The following is a 15,271-nucleotide window of genomic DNA, read 5'->3' on the forward strand; positions in this document are numbered from 1 at the left end:
GTAGCTCCACTTGCGCGCTTACGCTGAAACGCGCCTCGATTGATTTTTCGCCCTCTGTGGCCATTTGTTGAACTTGAGAGTGTGCGGGGCCTGGCGATACGACCACCGATGGGCCGAAAGTGCGAGCAGTATTGTTTTCGCAATAAAAGGCCCCAACACAACTCCGCAGAAAGCTTTTGCGGACGGCGCGCGACTTGGCGAACGTTCTGCGCATGCTTCGAAGATAGCAGCCGACGGCGCGCGCGTTCAAGTTTAGAGGGGATGGCAACCGACGTAGCGTGACTGACCGCGAACGACGCTCGCCCGCGCACCGATAACGTCGCACTATGAACGTGCCTTTAGTGAATTGTGGCCGGTGGATTATCTCGTTACAACAAGAATCATGGCTTACGCACAGGACGTGCTTAATCTATGAACGTTATTTACAGTATTTGCAGAAAATAATTTCTTCAAACGCTCCAGAGTATCATAGTGCCGTTAACCACAATGTCTCCCAGAGTCCCATACGTGACAACGAGTGCAAATTCTGCGAAATTTGGAAAAGAGAGGGGGTATTTTTCGGTGACATATTTGCCGTAACATTACCGTTACCGGTTTAATTAGCAGCATTGTAAATAATTACTGAACTTTCGTTTTATTAGTATTTTCGTTCGTTAAACGAGCTTCGTATTTGGTTTTCCCCATGTCGTCGGTAAATTAAGCAAGCCATTTGTTTATGATTGCTTGAACTAAGGGGAGTGCCATGCATATTCCCTAGGCAAAGTTCAGTGCATGGGAGTTTATTTCGGCCTTTGGAATGAATTAAGTATTGAAGTGCTGCGGATAGTTAGAAGTGTGTTAAACGAGCAGCGCGATATTTAGCCCGCAGCCATCATAATTGCGCACACCATCGCGATCAAGCTTGGCAAAAATGGAGCAGCCTCTCTGGTGCAACAGTATGGGAAGTTAAATATGTGTGCCCCAGGTGCAGCCCTTGTAAAACAAACCCTAATATAGGGTTCGAAGATGTCCAACGACTGTTGTGCGCAACGTTTTCCAATGTCCCGAGCGAACTCTGCTATAAACTAGGTTTTTTGAGTATTCACAGAGCACTTTGCTCAAGGGGAACTAGATGGCACTTTCGGCCAGGAGCCTCGCGTTGCCTCAGGCGAATGTGTGTATGCGAAAGCATTACCACTTCTACGCTGCTACAATGTGTTCAGCTGTCTGAATTGCAACTGGTTGATGGCCAACGCAGTTTCATTCATTCATGTTGCAAAATGTGGAACGGTAGAAGGAGACGTGCAATTGTTGGCTGCAAAAATTGTGGCTGGAATTTAAGGTATGGAATGAATACGTGTGACCAAGTTCACGGACCGCTGCTACACGGGGACTCTTTGTATTGCTGTGCCTTCGCGATGCACGGCTTTTCTTGACGATAAGAAAGGACGCCCATCCGCCAGCGCTGTCTTCTGTTTGTATCTCTAACATGCAAACAGAAGACTTCAACCGGGTAACGACGGCAAGGTCAACTGCATACCTGATGTTACACGGTGACAAATTCGGAGATTAGCGCCGCTGCCTGGTGTAGTAAGTTTTCGCGCGTTATCTGGACACATGCATGCCAACTCACACTCAAACTTACGCCGTCTATATCGCCCACGTAACAAAAATAACTGAATATGCGTGCTTCTCAATCAATGCGCCGATGCATGAGTGACGAGTACGCCAACAGCGCCCGAATGTTCGAAGCTGAATGTTTTGTGACAGTAGACAGAGTAAGCGAGCCACAATACATTTTGTTATAAGCTATTGTAAAGAACAGAGCATGTACTTTGCGAGCCTTGGGCCCGGCAAGGACAAAGTTACCGCAACTGCGCTCATCTGCGAGTGATTAGGCAGGAAATAAGTGATATATTGACGGCGCTGAGGAACGCTACTCAGTCACAAAACAGCAAGCCGCTGCTTCATTGTGATTGGTATATAAAGATAGAAGAGCAACGGACACTGATCCTGATTTCATCCAGAAGCGGAAAGTTTGGACACATTGGAATAGTTGCAGCTCCGCTCCTAGTACACAAGCAACGCATACGCTGCTCGCACCGTTTGGACAAGGCGCAATCAGCTTAGAAAGCACTTCCATGTTCTCTGAAGCCACAGAAATATTGTCGTGTCGTCCGCTTACTCACTTCCTAGGATATTCGCCAAAACAGATGCTTGCGAAGCCGCACCGGCGTCATGCACATGCATTGTAATCAAGGAGGGAACGGGGACACCTAAGACAACCAATCGACGGATAACCACGTGATGAAACATACCGGCGCTTACGGCATCGCCGTCCAAAGGCACTTTATTATGTGACAATGGGTAGCATTATGAGCGCAGTGCGTAGCCAAAGATTAACGTTTATGGTTCATTTAGGAGCGCTGAAAATATTCCCTGAGCTCTCGTACTGGCGGTACTTTGTTCTACGTCACACGAAGCTGTCAAGCCTAACAAGCACTTTCGCCCAAGTTACTGCACGTGAGAAGTATAGTCATTCATGTTGAAATAGTTACTTTTATTTCATTTATTTTTATTGTTCTCGCGCTATAAAATGCTTATACAGTTTCCTTCATCCTATGCTATTCCTTCTCCCTATGATGTGCCTCCCTCCCCCTCCCCGCTACCTCTCTCAATCCTATTTACACTGTTCACCGCCGCGTGCATCTATTCTTAGAGCCATAAAAATTCGTGAAAAAGACGAACCAATAAACTGAAGCATCTACACAGAGAGGCACGGAAAAGCATGTAAGTTGCCGTAAAGATGGTTCCTACAACGTTTCCTGTCGGCACGAAAAAACCGAGCACACAGCCAGCTTCTAGTGACAATTAAGCCATTCACACTTACGTGAAATCTGGTGTCTCCACAATGTCCATGTGCCTCCTGGAAAACAGAATAACAACGCAAGATTTGTTGCACACACCTGACAGAGTTCCGCATCACTTTCGATACAAGTTTGCACATGCAGGTTTCAATGCAGTCGTTGTACCTGCACCGTTACAAGAATCACAGCTGAGAGCCTGGCTAGCGCAGCATAGCAGCGGTTTGAGCGTGTTGAAGTTTCTCAGCCATAAGATAAAGCCTATACTAGTGCGCACGGTTGGGGAAAACATTTTGTGGTGTTAGGCGCAAAAACTACGATATAATTATGAGGCACCCATAGTAGGAGCTCGTGATTAATTTTGACCACCTGGGGTTCTTTAACTTGCACCTAATGCGCAGTACACTGGCGTTCTTTCATTTCACCCCTGTAGAAATGACGCCACCACTGCCGGAATTTGATCTAGCAGTGTAATTTCATAGCCACTGCGCCACAACGGTGGTTCCACACGGATTGCCCCAAAAAGAAAAAAAAAGGCATCTTGGCATCCACGTAAGCCCTGGAAGTGGTTGCCCACTGACTGTGATCATCCGCACCTGACCACGAGGTGGCCGGTTTGATTTCGCACCGCGACGGTCACACTCAACCGGCGGCGGAATAGAAAGATGGTCGCGTATAGGTTGGAGAAGTTCGGGAGGTCCAAATTAATTAGGAGCCCCTTTATGCGGCGTCTCCGAAAGTACCGCTGTTGTTTAGGCGTTGAAATTGGGGATTCCTTTGATCCACGTGAAAGACCACGGTTCGCAAGTGTTTGCAGAAACTATTGCTGTAGTGTGGAAAAATTCAAGGCCATTCCGGCCTGCGAAGGTGGGTGATCAGCGAAGCTGTAAACACCGTAGTAAGAAATGTTCGCAATCACCGATACATTGTTTTCAAACTACTGTATTCCAAGCAGAAATTATTCCAAAGTCTGGACGTCAAATTGACGTGGCTGTTTATGCGAATGGGGGCGGGAACCCGCGACGCTTTTCAAATAGCCAAATCAGCAGCCTTCATCTTGCCGGAAGCATCTTTTGCTTGCCTTTTTTACTCCTTAATAAGTCGTACAGCAACTTTATTTCAGATAAAAGTGCTGACAAACACAATTGTGTGTTACTGAAATCAAAAGTCCTTTGCACTTTTTTTACGCAAAAATAATTGAAGCGCACTGCCAAGTGAACGCAAGTGTTAACATTTTTCGAGCCACAGTCTCACATGCGTCAATTCCGCGTCCAATCCAGTTGCTGTGCGCACGTAAGATGGCGGCTACATGAGAACAGCTGAGAGGTTCTGCGGCCCGCATTTAGCGTATTTTGCCCTTAACACTGCCAGATTAAATGAAATCTGGGCGTCCAAGATGTCATTCCGCCCGAGAAGAATTTTGAAAGCGGCGAACATCATGGAAACTGCGAAAGCCTATAGTGTTTTGATGCCCATGCTAGAGTACCTGTAGTTGGTATACATAATATTTCGAACTCCCGAGAAATTGTTACAAGGCTTAGGAGGGTATTGGAAATTCGCTACTGGCAAATGAATTGTATATTGCATACCACGATTTGGTCGCCTTTATATGTCTTATTAAGTGCTATTTACAGAATTGTGACATCGTTTCTTTTTTCTTTACCGAATTCTACAGTGGCAAATATCATGGGCAAGATTTTCCTTCCAAGATTCAGTATTGGCTATTAACATATTCACAACCTAATTGAATTATCTGATTTGCACATTCGCGAGATATACTTTTTTCTTTTAAAGTTAGCAAATGGAATCAAAATCGGTACAGCGGATAAAGAGAAAAGCGATATTTTCGTTCTGGTGTATTCAAACTGAAGCGCTTGAGCTAAATATAAAACAACGTCTCTGCAAGATACGCCACTGCCGGTGCATGGTCGGGCCAAAATAAGCTGCGCGCCGCTTTGTCTTGTACAAAATTGGAGTAAATTATTTTCTTGTGTCAGCCTCGTTTGTCCTGATTTTTGTAATGCGTTAGCATTAAGAGGCCCAGAGTGGAAAGAATTGTGTGTGTGAAGTGTGGAAAGCCGGCCACAGGGTATAAGTATAGAGCTGAAAAAAGCGTGAGCATATACAGCGTGCCCCAGCTAATCTTAGCCAGAATTTAAAAATATACAGATGCCGCGTAGCCAGACGGAACAAAGGTAATGTTGTTTGCCGTCGCTAGGAGATACTCAAATAATATTTTTCATTCCGCCTAATTTTTCTTCTTTTTTTTTTCCCCTTACTGTTTCCCACCTGCCCTGCCGCTGCCATTGTAAACGGAACCTGGGGCCAGTCAAGCTGCTTCTCCGCAGCTTTTTTCCCCTTGTTTTTTCCGCCACAACCATGTACCTCCTTGCTTGTGGAAACAAATACATAAATAACATAAATAAATAAATAATTAATTATTACGCTTCTCTAATATTTTATTTAGATGAAAAGCGTCAATAAGAAAATTGTAGAGCGACATGAAAAACTCTCGATGCAGCCTTCTGTTGCTGAATACGTGCTACATAAAAGTGTTTTTCTGAGCGTAAAAGAAGCCCGCAAAGGCATGCAAAATTGCCACGCGACTGGCCGCTCGAGGCATTTTGCGTGTGTTCGCAGGCTTTTTTCACGCTCGGAAAAACACTTTAATGTAGCACGTATTGAGCAACCACACACACACACACACACACACACTATATATATATATATATATATATATATATATATATATATATATATATATATATATATATATATATATATATAGCAAATGAGGATGTTCTGAAGAAATCGCCGATTACGGCACTCCATAATGCGATATTTGAGCGTAGTTGTACGCGTGTGTGTTCATTCCGCGACAGATTGCGCTATCGCACCGATCTCCGCACCGATTGCCAGAGCCACAGCGTGCGGCGCTATGTATAGGGTGATCATTTTTGTTTTGTTAGTTTCAAATATCGCCTGGAGCAGATCGCGTAATCATTGTCGTTCAGCTAGATTATTCCAAGAGGCCGACATTACTAGCGCCGCAAATAGAAAGACTTGTTCGACAAATTAAAATACTAATTAACTTGTGAATTACCTTAGGGGTCATATTGTAATCTACTAATTTTAGCCGGTGAGCTTCCAAGACGTGTCCACTTTAAATATATTTAAGGTCACACCAGTTTCGGGATATTACTTCCCAAAGTGTGCAACTTAATGCATTGGTGTTCCAGTTGTTTGCTTCTGTGAATGAGAGAGTTAAAGAAGTAAGCGAACGACAGGGAACCTTTACGGCGAGTTTGATGGCGCAATCTCCGAACTGGCGTCATTCTGGAAATTAATTCCAACTGGAGACGGCTTGCATACTGACCGGGTACAATGTGCGAATTGCAATATATGACGCAAAGTAATTCAGTGAAAATATAAGCAGTGTTTTTTTTTAATTGTTTTAATATCTGTTTCGATTTGTCGTGCATGTAATGTCCGCCTCTCTGAATAATCCAGCACAAGAACTAGGATTATGTTATTTGCAACACCTTATCCTTAAAAATTCAATAAAACGTAATATTGCGAAGCCTATATAGACCGGCCACACAGTTGCCGCTTTGCTGCGACAGCAGGTTATGCAACGTAATCTTTACAGGGAAACGACCCGCCGCGGTGGCTTAGCGGCTACGCTGTTGCGCTGCCAAGCACGAAGGTGCGGGATCGAATCCCGGTAGCAGCTTCCGCATTTGATGGGAGGCGAAATGCAAAAACGCCCCTGTCCCGTGCATTGGCGGAGCGTTAAAGATCCCCCAGGAGGTCAAAAATTAATCTGGAGTCCCCAACTAAGGCGTGCCTCATACTTCGATCGCCGTTTTCGCACTTGACACCCCATAATTCAATACCGGGAAATGCTTGCGAAGACGGGCTTTCTGGTTCCTTCTTTTACTGTGCCCCGCACGGCCGGTGCCGCTGCTGCTGCGGATAGATGGATGCTATGAGCGCCTCCTTCAGAACGGGGCGGTGGGTAGCGCCACCAAGTTGTCGTCATTGTATTGCCTAATATGCTACCTATGTTTAGAGAAAAGGAAGACAAGGAAAAAAGACCACAAAGAATTTACGTCCCCAAGTTTCCTTAACCCCTCTTCGGAACCTTGTTTTTATAAGCTTCTGTTGTTTGTGGTTTGCCTAGTTTTCATCCACTAATCTTCCATTGAACTCTTTTTAATCTCTACTGGGGGCATGTTTACCTGCCTACCGCTCTCGCTGTACCCAAGGGCTTCAAGGAGACCAGAGGTGCCCAAATCTACCGCTGGGCAGATATCTTGTCATTCTAACAAAAAATGATCCATCGTTTCCCCTAGCTTTACCGTATAAGCACATGCTTCTTCTTCTTCTTTGTTGTATTTCGCGTGATAAGTGCGTGTTCTAAAGTATGCTGATCTCGCTTCGATAAGTAATGAACTTTGCTTTGACTTATCACAATTTCTTTCTTTCCTAATTTCGATTTTTCTTCTTAAGTAGCTACTCACAGTAAGTTTCTTTTCCATTGCCACCACCAATAAGATTACCTCAGCCTCTCTGACTTTCCGCTAGACGTTTTTTGTGGCCATGTTGCTCACAATACCGCTCACGTACTTGTTGCTAAGCTTCCTAGTTCGCCTCCTCCAGTGTGAAGCAATTCTTTTTTTTTTACATATATCTAACTTGTGGATGCCACACTGTCAGTCTGGCTGTCAGACCATGTAAGACTGGAGGATGCCAGACTGTCAGTCTAGATGCCAGACTATGTAAGACTGGCAGATAGGCAGATGTGAGTGCAATCTGGTGATGCTTCAGGGTAGCTTCCTCCGCTTTGCTCCTCATGTTTCCGTTGCACCCTCCTCCTCAGCTTTCCTCCTCGCGCTATCTTTGCTCTCGCCGTATTTCATACCCCGCTGCGCTCCGCGCATTCGCTCTTTCATTCTTCGCTGTACTCGTTCGCTTGGTTACGCCACCGACACACGCCGACGCTCAACGCAGGAACGGGCGCCTAAGAGCTGCGCTCTTAAACACTTTGAAATTTGGTGAACTTCGTTAAGTTTATGGATGCAGTACCTTAAAGAGATTGGACGTAATAATGTTCATGCATTTCTCTACCATTTACCGCTAAATCGCCTTTGAAGGCTTTGTTTTCCGTCACCGATTTAACTCCACCGGTAATATTAATGCGAACAGCGTTGTCGCCAGTGTCAGGCTAATTGTTGCTATGCCTAGCCATTTCCTCGAAGCACTCAGAACATAAGGGAGCGCCGGTGTTCTGCAAAACTGCACGCTGATATCAAAGCTGTAAAAAAAATGATCGAAAAAAGGGCCTGTGGGAATCCATTGCTTCTACCATTTGGATGAAACAAAACAGTTCATAGCACAGATAATGAATTACTGGCTTCAAAAAACGCCGTTATGTGACAGTGCTACGGTTCGCTTGAGTGCGGTTCCGTTCTGCTCGGGTTGCTGCCAGAATTCTCTATAAACTGTTTTAAGAGTGGCGCCGCCATTTTGCTATTACTGCACCGCCTATCGTTCGGCGCTGTGCTGTTATGTGGAAACAGCATGTTTGCATAGCAAGCATGCTGTTGACAACGAGCGGCATGCTTTTAACGGGACAGCGTTAAAAGCCCCATGTCGCAGAAAATCCGATGTCGGTGTCCGGTGTCTCGTGAGCGAAAAATCATTCCGAACCACGCAGACCTTCCGCGTTTCCCAGAGGCGTTACGGAATTAATTGAAGTTGTCCAAGTAGAAAGCGTCAGAAAAATCGTAGAGTACGACTTACACACAACCTAAAAACATGATAGCGTCGGATTGTAATTTGAATATACGAGAAAGCATAATTCGGTTACGCGGAAACTCAAACACAAACCCCTTTTCCAGCGCTTCTATAATAGCGACAGCGGCGTCCCCTTTTCTGTTCGTTGCAACACCATCCAGATGGCGCTCACTTCCGCGCATCCGATGCAGCGGCGCGCAGAGATGAAGGAAGAGAAAGAAAGAAATAGCATTAAAGCCCGCCTTCGTGCATAGCGTTCGCCGCCAGCGTTTCCAGGTAAATATTACAGTAACGTAGTCTGCAATTTCCGGGAAGCGTGAGCAATAGTCAGGGAACTTGGAATGCTTTCATGTTCCACTCTTACTGAAGAAGCTTAAGCATCCTCTATATTGTTAGGTTTTGATGCGAAATCGTCAAATGGCTCATTGAGCGAAAAAGCCGTCATGCATTGTCTGTAGCAGCCAAAATTTTAATTGGCTGCGCCCATGCGTCCGCCCAAGGAGTTTAACCTGCGGTTTAAATGGTGAGGCATCCCTACAAAGTCAAATACCATTTGCAGTCGTGACAGCTTTGCGAAAAGGACCTTTATGGCGAATTTTTCTTAATTCTAGACAAAATCTTATAATGGTCCAATGATGTTTCTACCTTTGCGAAAAGGTTCTCTAATTCATTTGTCGCCCTCAATCCTCTAGCGGTAAAGCTCCACTTTTCCATGAAAGTCACGGTTTCTACAGCGGATAGATCTTGTACGGGTGTCTCGTAGTATAGACCACACACAATTCAAAGGGCGACATTACTAGATGGTAGTTGGTGTTGCTTAAAAACATTCTTTTCGTCATTTCTCGCTCTGTTCTGCCTGTTAAATGAAAAATGAGGCAACGGCATGTCTAAGCTTCTTGCAAAATACTTTCATTTTCCACCTCAGAAGCGTTGTAGATGCTGAAACCGACACCAGTCGCTGCTTGAAATTGTAATCTGGACTACATAACAATCTGATAAAAGTGCAGAAGCTCCGCTCTCGTAGCTTTCTCTTCCGTTCCGGGGAAAGTTATGTCGCCAGGCATAGAGAAAGCGCAGGTTGGACGCCGATAAAAACACTCACACGTAAGCACTGCGGCTGACCGTATCGGTGCTGCTTTCGCCAGGGATTAGGATGCGGGTGGGAGGCGCCACCGCCACGTCGGCAGCCATGGCCGCTCGGCCTGGGCCTCTTGGCCTTGTTTTGCTGCCTTCGTTCTTTCGCGGCTTCGCTGCAGAAACAAACGTCAGGTGTGGAGAGACGAAGTTGTGCTTGGAAACAACATCCACAGTTAGCAAGTTGCGTCGCACATGTCGCAGAACAAAAAGTTACCGACAAAAAAATTGCGCTTTGATTGGCACTCGTGCTCCATTACACATCGGCGAGGTAAAGATATCGCGAATCAATATAACGACCTCTCCTCATCAACAAACAAGCAGATTCTCGCTCAGTCGCAATATAGCGCCTTATAAGGCATTCTAGCATAGCGCGGTGCGCTACTGAACGCAGGATGCACCGATGCTAGTGCAGTGGCGCATACCTTCGACCCGTCCACTACATGCGCACTCCAGGTATGCGTCCACTGCAGGGACTGATGATGATGATGATGATGATGAAGCCTCAATTAATGGTACAAACCCCCTGTCGGGGCTAAGCCACGAATCGGGTGGTAATATGATTCAATAAATAAAAGAAATTGGTTAATAAATAACATAAAAAAAGTAAAATAGACATATAATCCAAGGTGAAAAATAGACTGTGAATGCATGAGATAAAGTATTGATCAATACTATAGTAAGCCTTGCGTAGATCGGAATACTAAAGAAAGAGAATAAATAAATAAATAAGAAGATATACTTAAACTGGAGTAAGTTAAATTCTGAATAATAATAGTAAGATTTTCACTTTTAAAATTTGTGAAACTGTGAATTGAAACTGTGAAACTGTGAATTTACTTTTTGAATTTTCTAAAATGGAAGTAGAGGTAAATCAATTGTTGAAACTAAGTACTATTAACAAGGCATTCTTTTTGTGCCACATAGAAAATTATAAATGGCTAGGCAAACGTTCCTGTGGCTATATCCCAATACTGTTGCTCCAAGGGAGTGTATATAACAGCACTGCTTAAAGGCAATGCTAAATTTTGAAGTGGAATTTCTAGACAGTTTTCGATGAGGAGAAAACCGCCGATATGATAATAAAAATGATCTATAGATCCCGTTTCATTGCAGAGGTAGCATAGAGGGGATGCCGCCAGACCACATCTGTGCAAGTAAAAATTAAGTGCTGGAATACGGCAACGCAGCCTAGTAAATGAAACTTCGAATTTCCGGTTAGCACACCATTGCCGGTTCCAAGAATAATTTAGGTGTAACAAATCTAGATTTTGGTAATGACAAGGCTTTTTTGTCTTCGCTCACAGAAAATTGCCTATATCTGGCTGGAGTGATGTGTGCAGTTGCCTGCAGCACAGATAGCACCGGAAATGTCAAAGAAGCTCGTGCTAAGGAATCGGCTATTTCATTAATATGAATGTCTCGGTGGCCGGGGACCCATAGCATATGAACTAAACTTAAGTGAGGCGGAGCTAATGAATAAAACGTGTTCAATGCTGTCGACTTTGTAAACGCAGTAAGTGCGCTGCATACAAGTAGATAATCTGTGACGATAATAACCCTTGTATGAAGGGGTAATTTCCGCAAGGCAAGAACTAGTGCCAGAAGTCCGGCATGAAAAACTGATGTGCAATCTGGTAAGCGAAGTGAAAAAGACCAATCGAGGGGTGGTGGGTAGGTACCCACGCCTGCCTTCTCTTCATGCGAAGAAGCATCAGTCGCTATTACATTTATTTTGAAAGGGGCCAAATATTCTTGTAAACGGTCATTCAAATATGTTCTGGGCAGAAATTTCGCACTAAGTGGAAAGATGTCTGCAAATTCAATTTTGAGCGACCCCGGAGACCTATGAAGCGGAATTATTTCTCAAAGGCAAACATATAAAGGTGCTAATTGTGCTTGCACAAATACAACTTGTGGGGTATGCAACCGTGACCACGTGTTCTCAAAAAAATGGATTTCGTTCGCTAATAAATGCATATTGTCCACGTCGTAGCGAAGATTCATAAGCTCCTAAGTAGGTTTGAACCGTAAGCATACCGAATCGCGTGTGAAGAGTAGGTGGGCCCGCTTCCTGGTATACTACTTCATTAGCAACAAATTTAGGAAGACCTAAACCTAGTCGAAGAGCTTCTCTTTCTAACAGAACAAGGGGTATTAATTTATATTTTGCACTTCCGGAGAAGAAAACACAGCCAAATTATAGAATTGGTCGTACATACATACGATACATCATAATTAGTTTGTCACTTCTCGTACCAGAACGTCGGTTACTGATTCTACGTAGTAAACCTAAGCCTCGTGTCCCCTCCGTTTAAATATTTTCTATGTGAGAATGACAGTAAAGTTTTCCGTCATATATGATGCCCAAGTATTTAAGCGAGTCTACCTGGGGAATGGTTCTCTGTTCAAATACTAATAACTGTAACGGCCCGGAATGCGGAAAAACAAGGAATGCACTTTTGTTTACGTTTTCTGACAGATGCAGATTGTGAAGCCACGTCTGTAGAGTACAGAGGTACGTTTGCAAAGACAGGTGAAGGGAATTAATGTCTCTAGCTGTCGCGAAAAATGCTATGTCATCTGCGTAGACATACAGATTCACATCCTGGTGCAGTGGCACTGAACTCATGAATATGTTAAATAGTATAGGAGACAGAACAGCCCCCTGGGGCGCCCCTCTTGTCTGATCGTACTTTCTTGAAGAAAACGAGAAGAAAGAGGGTTAACCGAGGGGCCCGATTTTTATTAGTGATATCATAAGAAGCCAACAAACACTGACCCCAAGGACAACACAGGGGAAATTACTTGCGCTTAATAAATGAAATAAAGAAACGACAAATTCATGAAAATTAATGTGGATGAAAAAACAACTTGCCGCAGGTGGGAACTGAACCCACAACCCTAGGGTTCTACTGGGAGTGGGCTACTGGTACTGGGAGTAGGTTCTAGAATCCTGGGAGTAGGTTCTAGAATCCTGGGAGTAGGTTCTAGAACCCCCTCCCAGGATTCTTCTAGGACACATAAATACCCAAGAAAGTGGAAGGGAAAGCGACGCCGCGGTAGCTCAATTGGTAGAGCATCGCACGCGAAATGCGAAGGTTGTGTGTTCGGTTCCCACCTGCGGCAAGTTGTTTTTTCATCCACTTTAATTTCCATGAATTTATCGTTTCTTTATTTCATTTATTAGGCGCAAGTAATTTCCCCTATGTTGTCCTTGGTGTCAGTGTTTGTTGGCTTCTTATATTTCTTGAAAAAAGCCGTTTTGAAAGCCATGAAATTGTCCGTTTCCTAGAAATTCTAAAATCCATGCCGTTATGTATCTCGGAAAATTGTAGGACTGTAATCTGTCCAGCAGTAGAGAGTACACAACGCTGTCATAACCTTTTACTATGTCAAGAGTCACTAAAGCACTGACTTATTCTCTATGCCGAGCAAGTTGGATGCGGCTTTCCAAATCTGCATGCGCACACGAAATGGAGAGACCGAGCCGGAATCCTATTAGACTTGGGCTCAGTAGCGAATTTTGAGATATATGATCGATCATACAATCATATGAAACTCTTTCAATTAGTTTTACCACATTTGACGTAAGATAGATAGGTCTAATGTTGTCAAGGTTGTAGCCAGCTCCTTGTTTCTTTAAGCAGCGGTATAATTTTAGCTGTCCTACATTCTGGTGGAATACAAGCATTTTTTCGAGAATAATTCACGGTGTTCAGAATGTCATCAGAAGACATTTCAAACAATATTTCTAGCATGGCATTGGAAATGTCGTCAGGACCTGCAGCTGAGACAGGCAGAGATCTAAGGACATTAGAGAGCTCTGACACTGTGACTTCCACAAAGTCATCGGCGATGGGAGGCCTCAGTGGCCCATTCGGCCAACGTGATGTTAAGCGTCGCGCTAAGCCCTTTCCTATGAATTCTAAAGCGACTGGCAAAGTATAGAACAACGTGCGCACGTACCTTCGACAGCGCCACGAGAGACGACGATGTGGCGTCCTGGTTCTTCGATACAGCAGCACAGCGGACGGGTTGAGCAGCCGGCCGCACATTAAGGCTTCACCGGGAAAGGATTCGAAGCGGCGAGCCCTGGCCCGTGGTGCGCACGACGCGCGTCGGACGCTCACTTCTTCTGCCTCTTCTTCGATTAACAGCTGATTCGCCGATGCGACTTCATCTCTCTTTAAAGAGAATTAACGGTCGCACGGTCCAGGTGTATCAACCCACGCACTGTGCGATATGCGCGTACATTTACTTCACCAAGATGCTAATAAAACGTAGTTGCCTGCTACACAAGCCTGCGAGCATCCAACTTGGCTGTAGCAAGAATATCAGTGAGTGAGCTACAAATCACCGTAGTTACGCAAGATTGAACAGTTAATGAACCATGGCAAAGGCACTTTTCAAGCTTAACGAAGAGCTACGCGCGGAATACAAGCAAGAGCTCGTAAAGTGTAAAGACATGAAAGAACGCGACCTTCGTACATAAATACTAGAGCTGCGAACTGAGCAGCGGAATATGACTAGCAGCATTGAATTTGCTCATCAAACAGTCGAGTGAAAAAGTTGAGTGCTGCAGTTTCGGCAAATTCCGAACAGGAAAAACAAAATTAATGACTTCGAAGAAAGTGTACCGCCTTTAGGCTAGAAGTGCTGATTTGGAAAGGAGACTTGTACTCGCTCAGCTGTACTCCCGAAATGTCGACCTAGAAATTGAGGGTATTGCTAGACGAGAAAATGAAAGTGCACTACATATCCTATCCATGACTGGAAGTCCCACTGATGAGCCAATTAAGGAAACAGACATACAATCATATGTCATCAGGTGTCAAGGCGGAACCCTGGCCGATCAAACATCATTGTACAATTGAAATCAAGAGCGAAGCATGACGCAACTCTGAGGAAAGCAAGAAAACTCGACCAACAAACAAAGATGTAGCCATGGATATTTCGCCACCAATTTACATCAATGAGCACTTTCGGCCGACACTGAAAAGATTGCTTGGAATGGCAATGACAAGCATCAGGACAAATGGAAGTAGGTCTGGACAGGGAACCGTAAAATTTTCGCAAGGCGGAGGGAACTTTCCACTGCCATTCAAGTTTAAGATGAAAGTTCTCTTTCGAAGATAAATTCCAGTTCGGGAAGAAGGCTCACTAGCACTCAAACAAATTATTTGACTACAATACCACGTGGTCGTTTTACCTAAGTTTGTTTTTATCTAACTTTTTTACCTAAATTTGTTTTGAAGTCTAGCTTCGTTAGACTTAAAAACAAATTGCTTTCAGCGGTGTTGGATCTAAATGTTCATTCTGAAGAGAATAAGGGTGACATCATAGAGTATTTGCTAAACGATTTTCAATTAAAGTTTCAAGTCATCGTGATAACTGAGACTTGTTATGACGGTGCAAGTTGCCGGCAAAATTTTGCTGGACAAGGTACTTTTTTCCTGAACCGTTCAAATAGTCGCGGTGGTGGCGATCCTGTT

At 44.4% G+C, this 15,271-nt stretch overlaps 1 protein-coding gene across 1 annotated transcript in view; it reads right to left on the reverse strand.

Moving 5' to 3' along the window:
- The window catches only part of LOC142574369 (uncharacterized), a 49,323-nt gene extending 35,496 nt beyond the window's left edge, over nucleotides 1-13,827 (reverse strand). Inside the window, exons 1-3 of the mRNA XM_075683469.1 lie at nucleotides 13,746-13,827; nucleotides 9,745-9,892; nucleotides 2,870-2,905 (exon numbers count right to left, since the gene is read on the reverse strand). Coding sequence (XP_075539584.1) covers nucleotides 2,870-2,905; nucleotides 9,745-9,833 — 125 coding nt within the window. The 5' untranslated portion in view covers nucleotides 9,834-9,892; nucleotides 13,746-13,827. The remainder of the gene's footprint in view (nucleotides 1-2,869; nucleotides 2,906-9,744; nucleotides 9,893-13,745) is intronic.
- Nucleotides 13,828-15,271: the final 1,444 nt, after the last annotated feature.

The sequence above is a fragment of the Dermacentor variabilis genome, chromosome 3 (assembly GCF_050947875.1).
Source record: "Dermacentor variabilis isolate Ectoservices chromosome 3, ASM5094787v1, whole genome shotgun sequence".
NCBI classification, from domain to species: domain Eukaryota; kingdom Metazoa; phylum Arthropoda; class Arachnida; order Ixodida; family Ixodidae; genus Dermacentor; species Dermacentor variabilis.